The sequence below is a fragment of the Muscardinus avellanarius genome (genome assembly GCF_963383645.1).
Source record: "Muscardinus avellanarius genome assembly, chromosome: 16".
Lineage (NCBI taxonomy): Eukaryota > Metazoa > Chordata > Mammalia > Rodentia > Gliridae > Muscardinus > Muscardinus avellanarius.
In genome coordinates this window covers 69,637,979-69,659,017 of record NC_137802.1, presented here as the reverse complement: position 1 = coordinate 69,659,017, position 21,039 = coordinate 69,637,979, and the positions used below count along the sequence as shown (strand labels likewise).

General features: G+C 49.3%; 1 protein-coding gene across 3 annotated transcripts in view; it reads left to right on the top strand.

Moving 5' to 3' along the window:
• PRPSAP1 (phosphoribosyl pyrophosphate synthetase associated protein 1) overlaps positions 1 to 15,300 on the top strand; it is a gene marked incomplete at both ends in the record, with an annotated part of 28,636 nt that extends 13,336 nt beyond the window's left edge. For 2 of the 3 annotated variants that reach the window (XM_080712853.1, XM_080712852.1), the window contains 6 exons: positions 2,161 to 2,276; positions 2,922 to 2,977; positions 4,417 to 4,562; positions 13,459 to 13,529; positions 14,490 to 14,636; positions 15,142 to 15,300. In XM_080712853.1, the coding sequence (XP_080568979.1) occupies positions 2,161 to 2,276; positions 2,922 to 2,977; positions 4,417 to 4,562; positions 13,459 to 13,529; positions 14,490 to 14,636; positions 15,142 to 15,300 (695 nt within the window). The remainder of the gene's footprint in view (positions 1 to 2,160; positions 2,277 to 2,921; positions 2,978 to 4,416; positions 4,563 to 13,458; positions 13,530 to 14,489; positions 14,637 to 15,141) is intronic. The other variant, XM_080712854.1, reaches the window with a different exon arrangement.
• Positions 15,301 to 21,039: the final 5,739 nt, after the last annotated feature.

Here is a 21,039-nt window from a genome sequence, read left to right as displayed (position 1 = left end):
TCTTGCTTGCCGTCGTAGCTGGCAGGTCTGGCGTCTTAAGTGGTCTTGAGACTCGCGGTCCAGGTTTCTGTGTGGGCCTAGTCAGCTACGTCGTCTGCGTTCTTAGCACTGAGCCTGCATTTCCTTCTCTCACTTCTCGAGTTCCAGTGCTCCCCCTTCTCCCTGGCCCCGGTGCCTTTCTTCACAGCAGCGCGTTTCCATTGCTTTCATTCTCTTTACTTAACGGTGGCATACTTTCTGGCCTGTAAATCAAATATAATAATGTCTTACGTTATTGAGTTTTTATTTGTCTGACTTTTATTAAAAACAGTGTTTCCTCTCTGGGCACGCGTCACACACCCACAATCCTAGCTGCTTGGGAAACTGAGGAAGAGAGTTGTAAGTCTGAGGCCAGCTTGGGCAAGACCTTGTTTCAAAATAGAATCATTTTTAAAAAGGGCTAGAGATGTGGTTCAGTGGTAAAACACTTGCCTAACTTGTCCAAAGCCTTGGGTTTTAGCCCCAATACTGAAAAAAAAAAAGTATATAATACTGGTATTTTGCTCTGGAAGTTTTATATGGAGACCTTTGACCATTTATGGTGTATTTATATATGTACTCTTTTCTGTTTAGCACTATTGATTATAAGAGTATGTTTTTATTGTTTTTCTATAAAAATACCTTTTTGTTTGTACTAGGGATTAAACCTAGGAACATTCGATGGCCAAGCTAGGCCCTCATCCCTTTTTTATTTTTATTTTGAAATAGGATCTTGCTTATTTGCTGAGGGTCTGGCTAAGTTGCTGAGGCTGAACTCAAACCAGCAATCCTTCTGTTTCAGCCTCCCAAGTATTAGGACTATAGGCATGTATGCCATGCCCAGCTTCTATAAAAATTCTTTTTCTATTTTTCCAGTACTGGGGATGGAAGCCAGGGGCATTCTACCTTCAAGCTACACCCCCAGCCCTATTTCTTATTCTTTATTTTGAAACACGGTCTCCGTGAGTTGCGGAGGGCCTCACTGAGGCTGGCTGCGAACTTGCGATCCTCCTGTCTCAAGAGACTACTTCTTAAACTATTCATTGATCACGTATAGGAATGATCCCAGACCTCAGCATCTTATCCTGTGTCGTATGAATTTCTTTTCTACACATCACTTACTTTGCTTTCGGCTTTCTTGTTCTCTTCTGCGGCGCCCAGTTCTTGAGCATTTCTTCCTGCATTCTCTAGTAAAGGCCTTTCTCGTTCACGCCTATTATTGCTCTAGTATTTATTCATTCCATGTTCATACATCCTGTCTCGCTTTTCAGGACCTAGCTAATGAGGAGAGGAGAGGAGAGGAGAGAGAGGAGAGGGAGGAGAGGAGAGGAGAGGAGAGGAGGAGGAGGAGAGGAGAGAGAGGAGAGGAGAGGAGGAGAAGGAGAGGAGAGGAGAGGAGGAGAAGGAGAGGAGAGGGAGGAGAGGAGAGGAGAGAGAGGAGAGGAGAGGAGAGGAGAGGAGAGGGAGGAGAGAGAGGAGAGGAGAGAGAGGAGAGGAGGAGGAGGAGGAGAGGAGAGAGAGGAGAGGAGGAGGAGGAGGAGGAGGAGAGGAGAGGGAGGAGAGGAGGAGGAGGAGAGGAGAGGGAGGAGAGAGGAGAGGAGAGGGAGGAGAGGAGAGGAGAGAGAGGAGAGGAGGAGGAGGAGGAGAGGAGAGGAGGAGGAGGAGGAGAGGAGAGGGAGGAGAGAGAGGAGAGGAGAGGAGAGGAGGAGGAGGAGAGGAGAGAGAGGAGAGGGAGGAGAGGAGAGGAGGAGGAGGAGAGGAGAGGAGAGGAGAGAGAGGAGAGGGAGGAGAGGAGAGGGAGGAGAGAGAGGAGAGGAGAGGAGGAGGAGAGGAGAGGAGAGGAGAGAGAGGGGAGGGGAGGAGAGGAGAGGAGGGAGAGGAGAGAGAGGAGAGGAGGGAGAGGAGAGAGAGGAGAGGGTGCACGCTCGGCTTTAGCTCTCGGTCCCCGGGCAAGGTCGCAGCTCCCTGGCACTCTCCACTAAGTTGTATGAAGTTAACAGTAAAGCCTGTGACCGTGGTGACGGTCCACAGGATTGCGTCTTGAGTCTTCTGGTGGGAAACAGGAGTTGGGCGTCTAGTTGCGGTCCACTGTAGCCACTAACTTGTAGGAGAACTTTGTGATGTTCTGTTTTAAAATTTCAGGTCTAACCCACATCATAACCATGGATCTCCACCAGAAGGAAATCCAGGGCTTTTTCAGCTTTCCCGTGGACAACCTCAGAGCCTCGCCCTTCCTGCTCCAGTATATCCAGGAAGAAGTGAGGAGCCCGGCAGACACCCCCGGCCTCTAGACCCTAGGTGGTTTTCCTCTGGTGCCAGACGCCAGTGTGGAAAGGCACCGCACAGATCTCCCCAGTCTTGATGCCTGCAGCAGCCAGGCCGACTCAGCATTCAGTCTTGGAGGATCACATTTTTAAGAGGCTTTAGAGATGGATTTCTTTCTGGCCGGGCGTGGTGGCGCACGCTTGTAATCCCTGCGCTTGGGAGGCGGAGACAGGAGGATCGCGCAAGTTCGAAGCCAGCCAAGCGCGCTGACTTAAGAGACCCTGTTTCCAAATAAAAAAGTATAAAAATAGGTCTGGGAGCGTAGCCCAGAGGTAGAAGGGCTTCCAGGAACCCCAGTATCACACACACAAAAAAAAGAAATGGATTTCTTTCTAAGTATCTTTAGCATTTTGCTTATGTTTTCTGGAAAGAAGGCTTTAAGAATTATTTTTAGCTTTTTGATGTAGCAGTACTTTTGCAGTGAAGTTGATAAATGATGAAAAATTATGTGTGAATGAAATTCTAGCATATCTGATTGCTAGTTTGGACCGTTGTTATAAGAGAAAAATGTATAATGCCAGCACCCTGGGATTATTTTGATAACATTTTAGAATTTTTTATTTTTCCTTCAAATCTAGATTCCAAATTACAGAAATGCAGTCATTGTAGCCAAGTCTCCAGATGCTGCCAAAAGGTAAATAAGCCAGATATTTATTTATTTGTTTGTTTGTTTATTTATTTATTTATTTATTTATTTATTTATTTTTGTGGTACCAGGGTTGAAACCCAGGGGCATCTTACCTCCAAGCTACACCCTCAGCCCTATTTTATTTTTTATTTTGAAACAGTGTCTCACGAAGTTGCTGAGGCTGGCTGCCAACCTGTGATCCTCCTGTCTCAGCCTTTGGAGCCAGGCGTGGTGGCACACGCCTGTAATCCCAGTCAGTACTTGGGAGGCTGTCAGGAGGATCGCAGGTTCAGGACCATCCTCAGCAAATTAGCAAGACTCCCAGCAACCTGGTAAGACCCTGTTTTAAAACAAAACAAAAGAGGGAGGGGGCCGGGCAGGGGCTGTAGCTCGGAGGTAGAACGCTACTGAGTTCTCTCCCTTTGGACTTGGGCATGGCAGCATGTGGCTGTAGTCTCAGCACTCGGGAGGCTAAGGTGAGAGGATCCTTTGATTCTAGGAGTCTAAGCACAGCCTGGGCAACATAGTAAGGCCCTGTGCTTTAGAATCCTGGGCTGTCATAACATGGGCCAGTAAAAGCCCCCGGGCTCTCGCTTTCCCTGTGTTCCATGGTCTCCTCTGGGAGTAAACAACATTTGTCCTCAGGGAAAGGAGGGCAGTGGGGCTGGAAGTGCTGTTCAGGCAGTGCTTTTCAGATGCCTTTTGAACTGTTTGTTCTTCTGGAGATGACTTAGAATATTGGTAAGGAAGGAAGGATAAAAAAAAAAATGTGGAAGCCGGGCGTGGTGGTGTAGGCTTGTAATCCCAGCATTAGGGAGGCTGAGACAGGAGGATCGAGGTTCGCGGACTGCCTCAGCTACTTAGTGAGGCCCTTTGCAACTCAGTGAGACCCTGTTTTAAAATAAAGAATAAAAAAAAATGACTGGGGGTGTCTGAGAACCCTCTGGGTTCCACCCCCAGTACCGGGGTGGGGGTGGGGGGTCGTACAGCCAAGTGCCCTGGCACACAGCGGTAATTCCAGTACTTGAAGGCGGAGATCGGAGGATCGCAGGTTCGAGGCTAGCCTCAGCAGCACAGTGAGACTCAGAGACCCAGTGAGACCCTGTTTCTAAACAAAATGAAAGGGGCTGGGGGTGTAGCACGAAGGTAGAATACACCCCTGGGTTCAATCGCCAGCCCCACCAAAAAGAAAAAATGAAAAATGGACAAAGGATAAACCAGAAAGGAAGGAAAGATTAAGAGTGGACATAGGATAGAACCAAAACGATCCAGAAGCAGCGGCTAGCCCAGAACCCAGCTCATGTGCCCTGGGGGCATTTACATTCTGGCCTGATAAGTAAAAGGAATTTTGTCGCCAAAGGTTGAATGATGTCTTCCTGCTGTGATGGCGCGGTGCTGGGATGCAGTGATGCGTCCGTGTCATTGTTTCGTTGTCTTGCTCCTAGGGCCCAGTCTTATGCTGAGAGGCTGCGTCTGGGTTTGGCTGTAATCCACGGAGAAGCTCAGTGTACGGAGCTGGACATGGACGACGGGCGCCATTCTCCCCCGATGGTCAAAAATGCTACTGTGCACCCGGGGCTGGAACTGCCGTGTAAGAGTAGCTCTGTGCTCTTCTCTGACTCGCACATGGGAGGGTTCCAAGTAGTGTGAATGCCTAGGACTAGCACTTATGTTCGCTGTCTTGCTGTGTTTAAGTGGCTGAGTGAGTGGCGGTGCCTTGGTTTCCCCTTTTGTAAAAAGAGGTTATGCCTTGTACAAGCAGTGTCAGCTAATCTGAGGAGCACGTAGGACTCAGAGGATGTTAAACAATTTTAGCTTCAGGAAACCAACTTGGGTGTGTGGCGAATGAAAGCTGAAGCTTGCATGTATGTATGTATGTATGTATGTATGTATGTATGTATTTTTGCGGGTCTGGGGATGGAACCCAGGGGCATTCGACCTCCAAGCTACATCCCCTGCCCTATTTTTTATTCTTTATTTTGAAACCGGGTCTCACTGAGTTGCAGAGGGCCTCACTAGGTAGCTGAGGCTGTCTGCGAACCGCGATCCTCCGGTCTCAGCCTCCCAAATGCTGGGATTACAAGCATGCGCCACCACGCCCGGCTTTTATTCTTTATTTTTGAAATAGGCTCTCACTAAATTGCGTATGCCTCACTAAGTAGCTGAGGCTGTCTGCGAACCCCAGTCCTTCAATCTCAGTCTCCCAAATGCTGGGATTACAAGCGTGGGCCACCATGCCCGGCTTAAAGCTTTTATTTTTTATAAGACGGATTATAGCAAGCTGGGCATGATAGCGCATGCCCGTAATCCCAATACTTGGGAGACTGAGACAGAAGGATTGCAGTTTCGTGGCCAGCCTCAGCAACTTAGGCTCTCAGCATCTTAGCAAGACTCTGTTTCCAAAGAAAACAGGTCGTGGGGTATGGCCGGGAGGTAGAAGGCCCCTGGGTTCCATCCCCAGTAATACAAAAAGGAAGGAAGGAAGGAAGGAAGGAAGGAAGGAAGGAAGGAAGAAAGAAAGAAAGAAAGAAAGAAAGAAAGAAAGAAAGAAAGAAAAGGGCAGTAGAGGCCATTGATCAGATACCAGGCTTTGGCCATTGAGTAATTGTCAGCACTTATTTTAGTAATGTAGTCCTTTGGCCTGATTCCCAACTCGCGGGCTTTCATCAGTCCAAGAGTGTGGACGCTATTTCTGTGGGCCTTGAGTGGCCCTAGCAAGCATTCTATGATGGAAGTTAAGTCTGCAGGTTTTAGAGGAAGGAAGCCTTTTTTTTCCCCTGTGAGGATTGAACCCAAGACTGTTCTCCCTCTGAGCTACACCCCCAGCCTTTTTCACTCTTTATTTTGAAATAGAGTTTTGCTAAGTGACTACACTGGCCTCCAACCGGCAATTCTTCTGTCTCAGTCTCCAGGTCCTGGCCTTACAGGTATACCTCACTGCTCTGGCTCATTTGCATGTTTATAACTCAACATCTGTAAATTCTTTTGCGTGCAAGGCCCCCCAGCTAAGCTTGGCCTCCCCAGCCGCTCAGCGTCTCCGTGCAGTTGGCTCTGGTGACCACACAGAAGCTTCGGGCGTATTATAGGCGGTGTGTATCTCTTCCTCTCCTCCCACACACTTGCCGGTGTCACGCACATTGTTTTGCTTCTTGCTTTTACCATTCGGTAACTCCTTGCCTGTCAGTGTACAGAGAGTTCTCAGTCGTTCTTACAGTTTTGTTTTCTCTCAGTGCTGAGGATTGAACCCAGGGGCCTCCTACCTCCAAGCTACACCCCAGTCCTTTTTCTTTCTCTTTATTTTGAAACAGGGTCTCACTGAGTTGCGGAGGGCCTCCTCACCAAGTAGCTGAGGCTGGCTGTGAACCTGCGATCCTCCTCTCAGCCTCCTAAGTCCTGGGATTCCAAGCGTGCCCACCACACCTGGCTCTTTTTTTTTTTTAGTTTCATAGTATTTTCGATTATGGATATACCAGTCTCTTTAATCAGTCCCGTGTTGACGAACGTGTAGGTTTTCAATCTTTAGCTATGAAAACAGTGGCCCAATGATAGTGTCTCTTGAGCTGTCGTTGCCTGCCAAGAGCTGTTCTAAGCACACTAGCGGTCCCCAGCTGTCTGAGCAGGGGCTTTTCTTCCCCCTCGTCCTGCAGACCAGGGAGCATTCACACAGCCGGAGCCTCTGGGGCCAGGCCTGCGGTGGGGCTGAGGCAGCTGGCTGCAGAATCCATACTCATTTGCTGCTTTGCTCGCCTTATGTGTTTATTTGTCCTTTGCTTTAGTGCTGCCCAGGGACATTCTACTTCTGGGCTACACCCTCAGCCCTAGTTTATTTTTATTTTTTATTGGAAACAGGGTCTAAGTTGCTGACTCTGGCTTTGAACCCGTGATTTTCCTGTCTCGGCCTCCCGAATACTGGGTAGCCTTATCTTTTGAACTAACTTCAGACTTAGAGAAGAAGTGCATGAACAGTATAGCCCACGGTTAACGTTTGTTTACATACTGTTTTTAAGAGTTGCAGATACAGTGCCCCTTTATCTTTAAATACTTTAGTGTGTATTTTCTGAAACACTAAAGGCTCTTACATAACCACATGATTCTCACTCAGGAAACCACTATCGTTACAGTACTATTACCTAATCCGTGGGCATTGTGTTGGACCTGTGTCCTTGAGGACCACAGGGGAGCCCTTTGCCTTGGACGCGGCTGAGCCAGCGATGCATCCTGTCCCTTCCCTGTAGTCTCTCTTAGTCTGGAGCAGCTCCTCCGCTCTGTCTCCTGACGCTGTCAGGACAGGCCGTGGTTCTGTAGGTTCCCCCTTAATCGAGCCTTGTTCGTGTGCACGTGTTTAGGTCCAGGTGATGCGTTTTTTTGCAGGAATGTTCCGTGAAGCACTGATCTGGGTCACGTGGCTCAAGGCGGTCTCGGGCAGGTTTTCCTTTGGAGAGTGGCTTTGTTTCCTGTTTTTGAGCATCTTTCCATGTTTTTTGGTGCTCTGAGCTATCCACCAGCCCTATTCTATTTTTATTTTATTATTATTAGTCTTTTTTGTGGGCCTGGGGATGGGACCCAGGGACTTTCAACCTCTAAGCTATACTCCCTGCCCTATTTTTTATTTATTTTGAAACGGGGTCTCACTGAGTTGCAATGGGCCTCACTAAGTAGCTGAGGCTGTCTGCGAACTGTGATCCTCCTTGTGTCAGCCTCCTGAATGCTGGGATTACAAGCGTGCGCCACCACGCCCGCGTCTCTATTTTTATTTTTTATTTATTATTTATTTTATTTTATTTTTTTGGTGGTACTGGGGGTGGAACCCAGAGGCTTTCTACCTCCTGGCTATACTCCCAGACCTTTTTTGTATTTTATTTGGAAACAGGGTCTCACTAAGTTGCTGAGAGCCTCACTAAATAGCTGAGGCTGGCTTCGAACCTGTACGATCCTCCTGTCTCAGCCTCCCAAGCACGGGAATTACAAGCGTGCACCACCACGCCTGGCTCTCTATTTTTATTTTAAAAGAGATTCTCACTGGGTTGATGTGAATCTCACTACTTGCTGAGACTGGTCTCAAACCTGTGATCCTCCTGGCTCAGCCTTCCAAGTACTGGAATTACAAGTACGTGTCACTATGCCAGGCAGAGTGTCATGTTTAAGAGTCTGTAAATACCTAGTTCCTGTTTTTCACCAAACTTAGCATCCATTGATGATACCTTTTTTTTTTTTCTTTCTTTTTTTGCGGTACTGGGAATGGAACCCAGTGGCATTCTACCTCTAAACTACACCCACCAACCCTATTTTTTATTCTTTATTTTGAAACAGGGTCTCAGTGAGTTGCAAAGGGCCTCACTAAGTAGCTAAGGCTGGCCTTGGGACAGCATTTTTTCTGTCTCAGCCTCCCAAATGCTGGGTTTATAAGCGTGCGCCGCCACGCCCGGCTTCCATTGATAATTCTTACCTAAGTCAATTTTTAGTATATTTATTCACAAATTGTCCCACTCTGACCCAGAAACAGGATTTCCCTGTGTTATCCGAGCTGGCTTTGAACTCTGGGGCTCAGTTGATTCTCCCGTTTCCCGAGTAGCTGGGACGGCAGGTGTAGCCAGTGTGCGGCTTCGGAGGATCATCCCGTCTACATGGATTTTCTGACAGTCTAGCGTAAGCTTCCCTTTTGTCCCTGCTCATTTGCACAGATTTGTGTGGGTTCCTAGAAACCCCTCTTCTCAGTGGGTTATGACCCACTGTTGTTAAGCCGGGTGTGGTGGCGCACGCTTGTCATCCCAGCACTCGGGAGGCTGAGACCCGAGGATCGTGGTTCACGGACAGCCTCAGCTACTTAGTGAGGCCCTCTGCAACTCAGTGAGACCCGGTTTCAAAATAAAGAGTAAAAAATAGGGAAAGGGTGTAGCTCGGAGGTCGAATGCCCCTGGGTTCCATCCCCAGACCTGCAAAAAAATAATAATAACCCACTGTTGTTTAAGACTCAGATTATCTCAGACGTGCAGACATGGCCGCAGAGAGCCTTCAAGCTGTGTCCTGTGTCTTTTTTACATGTCTCATCATTTTATGGTATAACTGGACATTCCATGTTCTGGCAATTTCTGAGCTCTGGAAACGGCCACTTTCCAAGGAGCCCTGACTCCTTTGGGGGAGAATGGTGGGGTTTTAATTTTTCCCCCAGTCTTGTGTTTTATCGTCGACGCTCAGGCCTTGGCTGCGGACTTGCGCGTGGGGTACAGCCGGCCTCTGCTGCTGCTTCCGGTCTTCAGGCTCTCCTCGTGCTTGTTGCTGAGCCTTGGGCGCCTGGCTCGCGTCTTCTTGGGCCGCAGGTCCAGGGGCTTGTACTTCTTGACCTTATGGAATTTCCTGAGGTTTTCTTTCTGAGTCTGGTTAATGATGGTGAGAACACAGGCAATCGATCTGCAGACACCTCGGATCTTGGAGAGCTTGGACGCCGCAGTCTGTCACTTTGGCGACGTGCAGCTGAGAAAGCGCCACCTTCAGGTCATCCAGCTGTTTCAGCAGCTCTTCCAGGTGCTGCACGACCCGCCGCTGCCTGCACCTAGAGAGAGTAATTTTTTATTTTTATGTTTTGGCGGGTCTGAGGATGGAATCCAGGGGCATTTGACCTCCAAGCTATACCCCTGGCCCTAATTTTTATTCTTTATTTTGGAACAAGGTCTCACTGAGTTCCAGAGGGCCTCACTAAGTAGCTGAGGCTGGCTGAGAACCTGTGATCCTCCTGTCTTAACCTCTCAAATTCTGGGATTACAAGGGTGCGCCACCACGCCCTGGTTCCCAGCCCTTTGTATTTTGAGAGAGGGTTTCACAAAGTTGCTGAAGCTGGCCTTGAACTCACTCTTGTGCCTCAGCCTCCCCAATAGCTGAGATCACGTATCCACTACTGTGTCCAGCTTAAAGCATCTTCTTGGCGTGGGTAATTGTACGTTCAGTCTGCTCTGTGCTTGTGTACACTTACACAGTATGTTCAAGTGGTTCACTTACTAAGTAATTGTATGTAGCACTTGGGAGGTTGAGGCAGGAGCATCACAGGTTAAAGACCCTCAGCAACTCAGTGAGACCCTGTTTCATAATAAAAGATATAATGGGTTGGGGATGTATCTTGGAGGTAGAATGCCCCTGGGTTCGATCCCCAGTACGGAGAGGGGCAGATTGTCTGACTTAAGACAGGAGATCTCTCAGCAGCCTAACAAGACTGTTTCAAAACAAAGAAAAGGGTTGGGGGGGCATGGCTTGGAGGTAGAATTCCTCTGGCTTTGATTACCAGACACACACACACACACACACACACACACACACACACACACACACACACACACACACAACGTAAAGATACTGCAGTGTTACGGCAAGACCAGGGAAGCGCCGCTCCCTCTCGGTGCCTGCAGTTCTTAGGAAGAGGCGCTGTCGCTTCCTCAAACTCATGCTCTAGCGCAGTGGCTGCCAGCAGGCGGCTCTCGTCCCCAGAGGATATGTGGCAGCGTGGGAGCCACTTCAGGGTGTCACAGCCCGGGGCGGCAGGGCCTTAGCAGCTTGTGGTCCAGGCCAGGATGGCGGGACCTGGTGACATCGCCGAGGTGAGAAGCCTCGTTTCGGAGCCCTTGATTCACAGTGCAGCTGTGTGGGTGGAGGCGTGGGAGCCAGGCTTTTCCATTGTATGAGGCAGAGTCGCATGTCACACGTCACTGCCTCTGCTAAGCACGTCTGCACGTTATTTGCCACAGTGGTGAAAATTAAGTTTGGCTCAGAGACAATGAGCGGAAGTCGCCTTTTCTGACTTGATTTTCCTGGGTTGTTAATTTTACCACTAAAGTGAAAGTGGCCATTAGTTCCTCTAGGCTAATGAAAACATAAATGTTGAATTGTGTGCTGCTTGTAAGTCAGTTTAGCTTCCCTTCTACCGATGGACTGACTGTCATTGCCGCCGCCCTCCTCCTCCTCCTCCCCCTCCTCCCCCTCCCTCCCCCTCCTCCCCCTCCCTCCCCCTCCTCCGCTCTTGCTCTCTCTCGCGCGCGCGTGTGTGTGTGTGTGTGTGTGTGTGTGTGTGTGTGTTACTAGGTATTGAACCCAAAGTCATTCTACCTCTAAGCTACACCCCCAGCCCTTTTTAAATTTATTTATTTATTTATTTATTTTTTTGCAGGTCTGGGGATGGAACCCAGGGGCATTCAACCTCCGAACTACAGCCCCTGCCCTATTTTTTATTCTTTATTTTGAAACCGGGTCTCACTGAGTTGCAGAGGGCCTCACTAAGTAGCTGACGCTGTCCGCGAACCGCGATCCTCCGGTCTCAGCCTCCCAAATGCTGGGATTACAAGTGTGCGCCACCACGCCCGGCTGCCCTTTTTTTTTATTTTGAAAGAAGGTCTTGCTAGATCGCTGAGCGCGTCCTTACACTGCGGAGACTGTCTTCAAAACTGCACTTCTCCTGTCTCAGCCTCTTAAGTGCTGGGATTAAAAGCATGTACCATTATGGCTGCTGGCTCTTCTCTCTTTTTCATGTCAGTCTTTGAAGAAGTTTGACATTCTTTTGAACTAGAAACAGACCGAGATGCAAATGGGAAAGGAATGAGCGATTCCTCCCAGCTCTGGGCCGCTTGTTTAGCAGGGCGGGCGTGGCTGGCTGCGGCTGGCTGCGGCTGGGAGAGTGAAGGTGTGTGCGCTTGCGCTGTGGAGGCACCTCCCACCCTTTTGTCATCTAAGGACAGTTGGAAAGGCAGCTACATCTTCCGTGGGAAAGGCTAATTTTAAAAGCAAAATATGTAGCGAGTGGCGCCACTTGTAATCCCAGTAGTGGGAGGCTGAGACCGGAGGATTGTGGGTTTATGGCCAGCCTCAGCTACTTAGTGAGGCCCTGTTTCAAAACAGAATAAAATAGGTGTACGGGTGGAGCTCACTCAGAGGCATACTGCCCTTGGACCCTCCCCAGTACCACACACACACACACACACACACACACACACACACACACACACACAGCAAATGCAGTAATGGAGTTTCCTGCTTCCCTCATCCAGACATTGGCGATCACCTGATGATTTGAAGATATTTTTACGTTAGCTCATGTCATTTTGCCAGCAATTTCTGTCCAAAAGCAGTCTTGCACAGCTCATTTTATTCTTACAATCTGGGTTTGTTGGACAGAGTGGAGAGAAAGAGCAGCGTGTAACATGAGTGGGCCGGTTATTCACCTTGACTTTCAGCAGGAACACTATGAGAAGTTAGAGTTTGTTTTGTTTTGTTCAGTATTGGGAATGAAACCCAGGGATATTCCTCCGAGCTACACCCCCAGCCCTGTTTTTTATTCTTTATTTTGAAACAGGGTCTCACTGAGTTGCAAAGGACCTCATTAGGTAGCTGAGGCTGTCTGCAAACCACAGTCCTCCTGTCTCAGCCTCCCAAATGCTGGGATTACAAGCGTGCGCCACCACGCCCGGCGAGAAGTTGGAATCTCACGGGTCTCCTCAGGGTGAGCTGTTGGGAAGCGGTGCGTTTTCTGTCTGTGAGCTGCTCACCATTTCCCTGCCTCCATGGCAACGTTGACTCTTTGAGGAGTCACCAACTCGTGCGTTGATGCACACAAGAAATGCGCCCGTGGGGAGAAGGCATTCTCTTTAGCCTGTCCATTCATAGCTGGGTTTTCATTTCATTTTTACTTATTTTGGTGGTACTGGGAATGGAACTCTTCTACCTCCGGGCTACACTCCCAGACCTATTTTTTTATATTTTATTTGGAAACAGGGTCTCTTAAGCACGGCTGGCTTCGAACCTGCGCGATCCTCCCGTCTCCACCTCCCAAGCGCGGGGATTACAAGCGTGCGCCACCACGTCCGGCTCTGGGTTTTCATTTCAAACCATCAGGTTTATTTATTTATTTACTTAATAATAAATAAATTATCCTGGGGATTGAATCCAGGAGTATTCTGCCTCTGAGCTACACCCCCAGCCAGATTTTGTTTCTTATTTGGAAACAGGGTCTCTCCAAATTGCTGAGAGCCTTGCTATGTTGCTGAGGCTGGCTTTGAACCTGTGATCTTCCCGTCTCAACCTCCCAAGTACTAGGATTACAAGCGTGCATCACTAGGCCTGGCTCAGACCAATAGTAGTTTAAGGGAGAAAGGAAGGGTTCTAGAAAACTAAACATAAAAACTGTGGTATGTTTTTTGCATCAGATTAGAGCCAGGTTTCTCCTGATCTTTGTGGCTTTCAAGCTGTGTGTGTGCATGCGTGCGTGTGTGTGCGCGTCCCCGTGTGCGTCCATGTGTTGTACTGGGGACTGAACTTAGAGGCCTTCTGCCTCCCATCTCTGTGGGCCAGCACCGCTCCAGCTGCCCTCTCCCCGAGCCCCCGCTCCCTGGAGGGCCCTGCGTGTGCCATCATCTGTCCTCTGGCTTTGCCATTCCTCCAGGACATGAGGTGGTGAGGTTTATCCAGTGACACATGACTGATGAGTTCCGTCATTTGTTTTGTTTTGCTAGTGATGATGGCCAAAGAGAAGCCGCCAATAACCGTGGTGGGCGACGTGGGAGGACGCATCGCGATCATAGTGGTATGTTGGCACGCGGGCATCCTCGGGCGCGGGGGTGGCCCTGCTGGCTGTGTGCCAGGGGCTATCTGCTTTGGGTTGTGTTTCCAGGGACAGTGACAGATTACACTGGGTCCCTCTGTCCTTTCTCACCCAAACTCCTTTAGGGAAGTAGCAGGCATGTTTATATAAATGAATAGGAACTAGAGTACAGCCCAAGCTGGGCCTGGTGCCACACACCCGTCATCCCAGCGCTTGGGAGGCTGAGACAGAAGGATCACGGTTCGCGGCCAGCTTCAGCTACTTAGGCCCTCTGCAACTTAGTGAAACCTTGTTTTAAAATAAAGAATAAAAAAATAGGGCAGGGGGTATAGCTTGAAGATAGAATGCCCCTGGGTTCCACCCCCAGACCCGTTAAAAAAAAAAAAAAAAGAATAAAAAGGTCCTGGCAAAGCTGGGCGTGGTGGTGCACACTTGTAATCCCAGCATTCAGGAGGCTGAAACCGGAGGATCGCGGTTCACAGACAGCTTCAGCTACTTAGTGAGGCCCTGTTTCAAAATAAAGAATAAGAGCCAGACGTGGTGGTGCACGCTTGTCCTCGCGCTTGGGAGGCTGAGACAGGAGGATCATGCAGGTTCAGTCCAGCCTCAGCTACTTAGTGAGGCTCTCAGCAACTTAGTGAGACCCTGTTTCCAAATAAAAAAATATTTTAAAAAAAAGGTCTGGGAGTATAGCCCGGAGGTAGAAAGCCTCTGGGTTCCACCCCCAGTACCACAAAAATATAAAAAAGAAATAAAGAAAGAATAAAAATAGGGCAGGGGGTGTGGCTCTGAGGTCAAGTGCCCCTGGGTTCCATCCCCAGACCCGCAAAAAAAAAAAAGGGGGGCCTGGCAGCGTTCCTCAGAGGTGGTCAAGTGCAGAGAAGAGAGCAGGCGTGAGTCCAGCTGGAGTCGAGGGCGGCTCCTCAGCCTTAACTCCCACAGGACGACATCATTGACGATGTGGAGAGTTTTGTGGCCGCCGCGGAGATCCTGAAGGAGAGAGGCGCTTACAAGATCTACGTCATGGCCACTCACGGCATCCTGTCGGCCGACGCCCCCCGCCTCATCGAGGAGTCCTCCGTGGACGAGGTCTGCCGGGTGTGCGGGCGCGCGTCGAGCGTTCAGCCGAGGCAGGGTTGGCTCCTGTAGTTTCTGTGGGTAATACTCAGTCAGTATTAGGCTGCTTACCTCTCTGGAGTTCCCATGAAGCAGACAGTCGTTTTTGCGGGCGGCTGCCTTATTAGAGAGATGCGTATTTAGGAATGTCTGTGCGAGGGGTGGCTTCGGTTCTTTATGCGATTGGCACTGTGGTGCATTGGACCTGATCCCTGTTATCAGGAGACTTGGACACGGTGCCGGCCCCTTGTATTTCTCCGCACCTCCTTCCACTTTTCTAGGACTCAAGCCTTTATGTTCTGAGCCCTGTAACCTTTCCTTTGTGTATGTTGGCTGAGTTTGTCAAAGCTATACTCTGGAACAGACTTTTATAGTTTGGAACTTGGACTGCGGGTGCTACGTGTGAGCTCGGCTTTGCTGAGAAGCCTGTTCAGGGCACACGTCAGTAACTGTTTGTTTCCTGTCGCTGTACGACTAGGTGGTGGTGACGAACACTGTCCCTCATGAGGTCCAGAAGCTGCAGTGTCCCAAGATAAAGACTGTGGATATCAGTTTGATTCTTTCAGAAGCAATTCGGAGAATCCACAATGGGGAGTCCATGGCCTACCTGTTCCGAAACATCACAGTGGACGACTAGCTTTCACGGTCGCCTGGACCCTGGGGCTGCGGAGGGAAGCCCACGCAGAGACGCATCCTGCTCACGTGCACCGTGCCTCCCCACCAGGACGTCTCACCAAGACTGGAAGGAGAGGTGTAAGATAGGCAAGAAGGTGGGGCTAGCGGATAAGTAACACAGCCTCCAGAGTCCACCACTGGCCCTCTCCTCAAACAGAAGTCGCAGGCGCTTTCCTGGGAAGAATCCACGAGTGTCGCTGACGCGAAGGGGTGTTAAGGCAGCTCGAGCGCTGGTCCTGCAGTTTTGGCGCAGAGCACAGGTGTGATCTTGACCGTGGCAGGAGCCCGGCGTCCCTGGCCCTGTCTCCATCCACTGCCCTCCCCTAGCCGAGCACACCCAAGTCTTTTCTAGAGAACCACATTTTCTTTCAGAACTGCTGTGCCTACTGCCGCCGCACAGTGAAGCATTCGTGTCTGTCCTCCTGAGGTGTCAGCTTAGATACAGCGGCCCATCCCTGGGCCTCTGCGCTGCTCTGACGTTGCAAATAAAAGAATCTGTTGTCTCCGTAGTCGTCTGTGGTACTCTGCGGAGCTCCCTGCGCCTGCAGCGGTGAGCAACTCTGTCTTGCCTGCGGAAGACGGGTACAAAAGAAGGCGCTGCTAGGGCCTGCAGGTTCTGTACCCTCCCTAAGCACGGAATTAAATCCTTTTAAAATCTAAATTAGAGTCGGGTGTGTAAGCTAGCTGCCTGCTGGGTGTGTAAGCTGCTTGCTGGGCGTGGTGGCGCACACTTGTCATCCCAGAATTCAGGAGGCTGAGACAGGAGGATCAGGGTTTGGGGACAGCCTCAGCTACTCAGGCCCTCTGCAACTTAGTGAGACCCTGTTTCCAAACAAAGAATAAAGCTGGGCGTGGTGGCGCACACTTGTAATCCCAGCATTCGGGAGGCTGAGACCGGAGGATCATGGTTCGCGGACAGCCTCAGCTACTTAGTGAGGCCCTCTGCAACTTAGTGAGACCCTGTTTCAAAATAAAGAATAAAAATTAGGGCAGGGGGTATAGTTCAGAGGTCAAATGACCCTGGGTTCCATCCCCAGACCTGCAAAAAAAAAAAAAAGAATAAAAAGTAGGGTTGGGGGTGTGGCTCAGAGATAGAATGCCCCTGGGTTCTATTCCCAGTACTGAGGGGAAAAAAGTCCGCTGTGGTGGCACATGCTTGTAATCCCAATACTTGGGAGACAGGGAGATCACGGGTTGGAAGCCAGCCCCAGCAACTTAGACCTTGTTTCCAAATAAAGTAATACTACAGTGCACCAATAAAAAATTAAGCTGGGCGTGGTGGTGCAAGCTTGCAATCCCAAAAGTTGGGAGGCTGAGATAGCCTCAGCTACTTAGGCCCTTTGCAATTCAGTGAGACCCTGTTTCAAAATAAAGAATAAAAAATGGGGCTGGGGGTGTAGCTTGGAGGTAGAATGCTCCTGGGTTCCATCCCCAGTACCGCAAAAAATTAATTAAAAATTAAAAAACAACAAAAACATAATAAAAGAGGTCCGGGGTTATAGCCCAGAGTTAGAAAGTCCCTGCGTTCCATCCCCAGTATCAAAATAAGTTAATTAAATCTAAATTAGGGGCTGGGGTGTAGCTACATGATCAAGCATTTGCCTAGCACGCACAAACCCTTGGGTTCTATCCCCAGCACTGCAAAAAAAAAAAAAAAAATAGACTGTCATCCTCCTTTGTGACAGATGCCGCCACCCATTGCATCACCAGGACCCCGTGCCCCCGCCGGCTCCCTTAGTCACGCTGGCTCCACCCCTTCGCCAGGAGGCCTTCCTGCCAGCGCTTTTCATACTTTGCCTGCTCCAAGCCAAGACGGAGCGTCACAGGAAGGCGGGTGTCTGCTGGGAAATGAACTGGAATCGCTAATTGGTTCTGTTAGCTCCTGAGAGGCAATTCTTTTATTTGTACAGTTGTATTTCTCTGCAGGGAAGTTTCCTCCACCTTTTAAAAACCCTTTTCCTAATGACAAAAGTTCCTGACCCACAGTCATGACTTGGGGCACATTAACTTTTTTCAAGTACACAAATTGCCTCTGTTAATGATTCAAGTAGGGAAATTTGAGCAAAGAATTCAATCATTAAAGAAGCCAGTAGAGGAAGAGCAATGGATGTTTAAGCAGGAGACCCGGTTCCCATCGAGACAGGGTCTCATTTAGTTGCTGAGGCTGGCCCCAAACCTCAGTAATCCTCTTGTCTCCGCCTCCCAAGTATTGAGATTACAGGCGTGGACCACCACACCCAACTTTTGTGTGTTGGGGGTTCCTGGGGATGGAAACCAGGGGCAGTCTACCTCTGATCTCCATCCCCAGCTCTATTTTTTATTCCTTATACTTTGAAACAGTGTTTCATTGAGTTGCAAAGGGCCTCACTAAGTAGCTGAGGCTGTCCTCAAACCTCAATCCTCCTGTCTCAGCCTCCCTAATGCTGGCATTACAAGCGTGCGCCACCACGCTAGGCTTTTAGTTTTTATTTTGAAGCAGGATTTCACTGAGTGCTGAGACTGGCCTCAAACCTACTCTCAGCCTCCCAAATATGAGGATCACAGGCATGCCACCACACCTGGCCCTGTAGACCTGGTTCTTATCAGTTAGGCAGCCGAGTAGCTTGGGCCTGTCTTCAACTGTGAAAAACTTTACATTGAAAACCAACGTCCTTTTCAAGGCTTAAAATTTCACTTACATCTCCAATTAACATTTGCCTTTCTATATCTCCATGGGTAAAGATTTTAAAATATACATATTTAGTAGAATATACAGTATTTCCTGAAATTAGAAAGGCCCCCCGTTACTTTGGTATCTGAAGTTCCGACGCACCTAGCAATATACCAAGCCTGTGATTGAACACTTGCTGGACCTGTGAGGCCTCAAGTTTAATCCCCAGCACTTAAAAAAAAAATTTACTAAATTTTGGGGCTGTGAAAATGAACCTGTACAGACTTGGGGAGCTGATGTTCTGGTCATAGTCTAGTAATTCATTCTGGGGAGTTACTAAACCTGGAAATGAGCAAGCGTACCTCCTGGTTCCGCTCTGCACCGCAGACTTCAGTGCAGTCCATGCACGATCCAAACACATTTATTTATCTATCTATCTATGTATTTATTTATTTATTTATTTATTTAGCGGTACCAGGAATTGAACCCAGGGGCATTCTACCTCCAATTGACACCCCCAGTCCTGTTTTTTATTCTTTATTTTGAAACATGGCGTCACTAAGTTGCAGGGGGCCTCAGTAAGCTGAGGTCCTCCTGTCTCAGCCTCACAGGTACTGGGGTCGTGGGAGTGTGCCACCAGCACGGCTATGATCCTAACACTTTAACTCTGATCCAGCCTTAAGTTTTCTCAGTAACAGTGTAAATGTGAAAAAGATTAACCAAGACCGTGTGTGTGTGTGTGTGTGTGTGTGTGTGTGTGTAAGAGAGACAGAGACAGAGGGACAGAGGGACAGGGAGAGAGAAGAGAAGAGAGACTGGGAGTTGAATGCAGGGGCATTCTACCTTTATGCAACACCTCTCTGGCCATATTTTAATTTTGACACAAGGTCTCTACGTTGATGCGCGGCTAGACAGTGTTAGGAAGTTAACCACTAGAGGGCGGCCTGTTCACTAGGTATGGAAATAGGGTGGACAAAATTCCTTTCATAAAGAAATGGCCAGCTAAAAGGTTGTGGTGGAGCACTCCCATAATCCCAGTACTTGAGAGGCTGAGACAGGAGGACGGCAGACTCCATTTAGCCTCAGCAATTTAGTAAAACTTTCAGCAACCTAGCAAGAATTTTTTAAAACAAAATTTAAAGGGGCTGGGGGTACCCAGGTGGGGTGGCGCATGCTTGCAATCCCAGTACTTGGGAGGCTGAGACAGGATGATCGCAGGTTCAAGGACAGCCTCAGCAAGTAGACTCTCCTCAACCTAGTGAAACCTTGTTTCCAAATAAATAAAAATCAGCATGGGGGTGTAGCTGGGAGGTAGGATGCCCCTGAGTTAAATTCTCAGTAATGCAAAAAAGGGGGGGGGCTAAGGTATAACTCAGATACAACGCCCCCAGGTTCAATCCCCAGTTCCACATACAAGTGCCAGTTCAGACTAAGCTACAAACTTAGATTGGTGGCTAAAATAAAAGTGTGGTACACACACACTCGTAGGCTACCTTTAAATAACTACCTACCGCATGTGAAGACTTGCTTTATTTACACGTTTCCCATTTTCTGGGAGAATCTGGTATGGAAAGGGACTGAGACTTCAGGTTCCTGGCGCCCTGTCTTGTACTGAGCTGAGGAGGACGCCGCCTGGCTCCATCTAGCGGCCAATTGGAGCCGCCTGAGCAGTGGGTAACCTTTCCCACTCAACCTGACATCTTTTTTTTCCCCCTCATTTTTCTTTTTTTGCGGGCCTGGGGATGGAACCCAGGGGCATTCGACCTCTGAGCTACACCCCCAGCCCTGTTTTTCTTTGTTCTGAAACTGGGCCTCACTAAATTGCGAGGGCCTAAGTAGCAGAGGCCGTCCTGGAATCGGGGTCCTCTATCTCAGCCTCCCCAGATGCTGGGATTATGAGAGCATGGGCCACCACGCCCGGCTCCTATTATTTATTTATTTATTTTTATTTTTTTGGTGGTACTGGGGTTCCTGGAAGTCCTTCTACCTACGGGCTACACTCCCAGACCTATTTTTACATTTTTATTTGGAAACAGGGTCTCCTAAGCCAGCACGCGCGGCTGGCTTCGAACCTGCGCCATCCTCCTGTCTCTGCCTCCCAAGCGCGGGGATTACAAGAGTGCGCCACCACGCCCCGGCTTTTTATTCTCTATTTTGAAACAGGGCCCCCAATTTGAGTGGTTAAAAGGCCTCACTAAGTAGCCCAGGCTGCTCGAAAACCTCATTACTTGCTGGGATTCGGATTAGGTTCAGTATCCCCCAGTACCGCAAAAAAAAAAAAAAGAAAAAAAAAATATATATATATATTTTTTTTTTTTCAAGGCTGGGCGTGGTTGGCACACACGCTTGTAATCCCAGCATTCGGGAGGCTGAAACCTGGAGGATCGCGGTTTGCGGACAGCCTCAGCTGCTCAGTGAGGCCCTCTACAACTCAATGAGACCCGGTTTCAAAATAAAGAATAAAAACTAGGGCGGGGGGTGTAGCTCGGAGGTCGAATGCCCCTGGGTTCCATCCCCAGACCCGCAAATAAATAAATAAATGAATAAGGAGAAGGGGTCGAGTGTAGCTTGGAGGTCGAATGCCCCTGGGTTCCATACCCAGACTCATAAATAAATAAATAAATAAATAAATAAATAAATAAATAAATAAATAAAAGGGGCGGAGTGTAGCTTGGAGGTCGAATGCCCGTAGGTTCCATCCCCAGACCCATAAATAAATAAATAAATAATAAATAAATAAGGAGAAGGAGCTGAGTGTAGCTTGGAGGTCGAGTGCCCCTAGGTTCCATCCCCAGACCCATAAATAAATAAATAAAGAATAAGGGGAAGGGGCCGAGTGCAGCTTGGAGGCAGGGCGCCCTGGGCTCGGTCCCCCGCACACGCCCGTCGGGGCCTTGGGGGTGGGCGCCCGCCAGCCCCTCGCGGGCTCCCCGAGCTCTGGGCCCCCGCGTTCCGGCTCGGAACCCGGGGAGGGGCCACAAAGGGAGCCCGGCGCCGTGGAGCCCGGGCGCGGCCTCGGCCTCCGGGGGCGCGGACCCTGCCAGCGCCGCG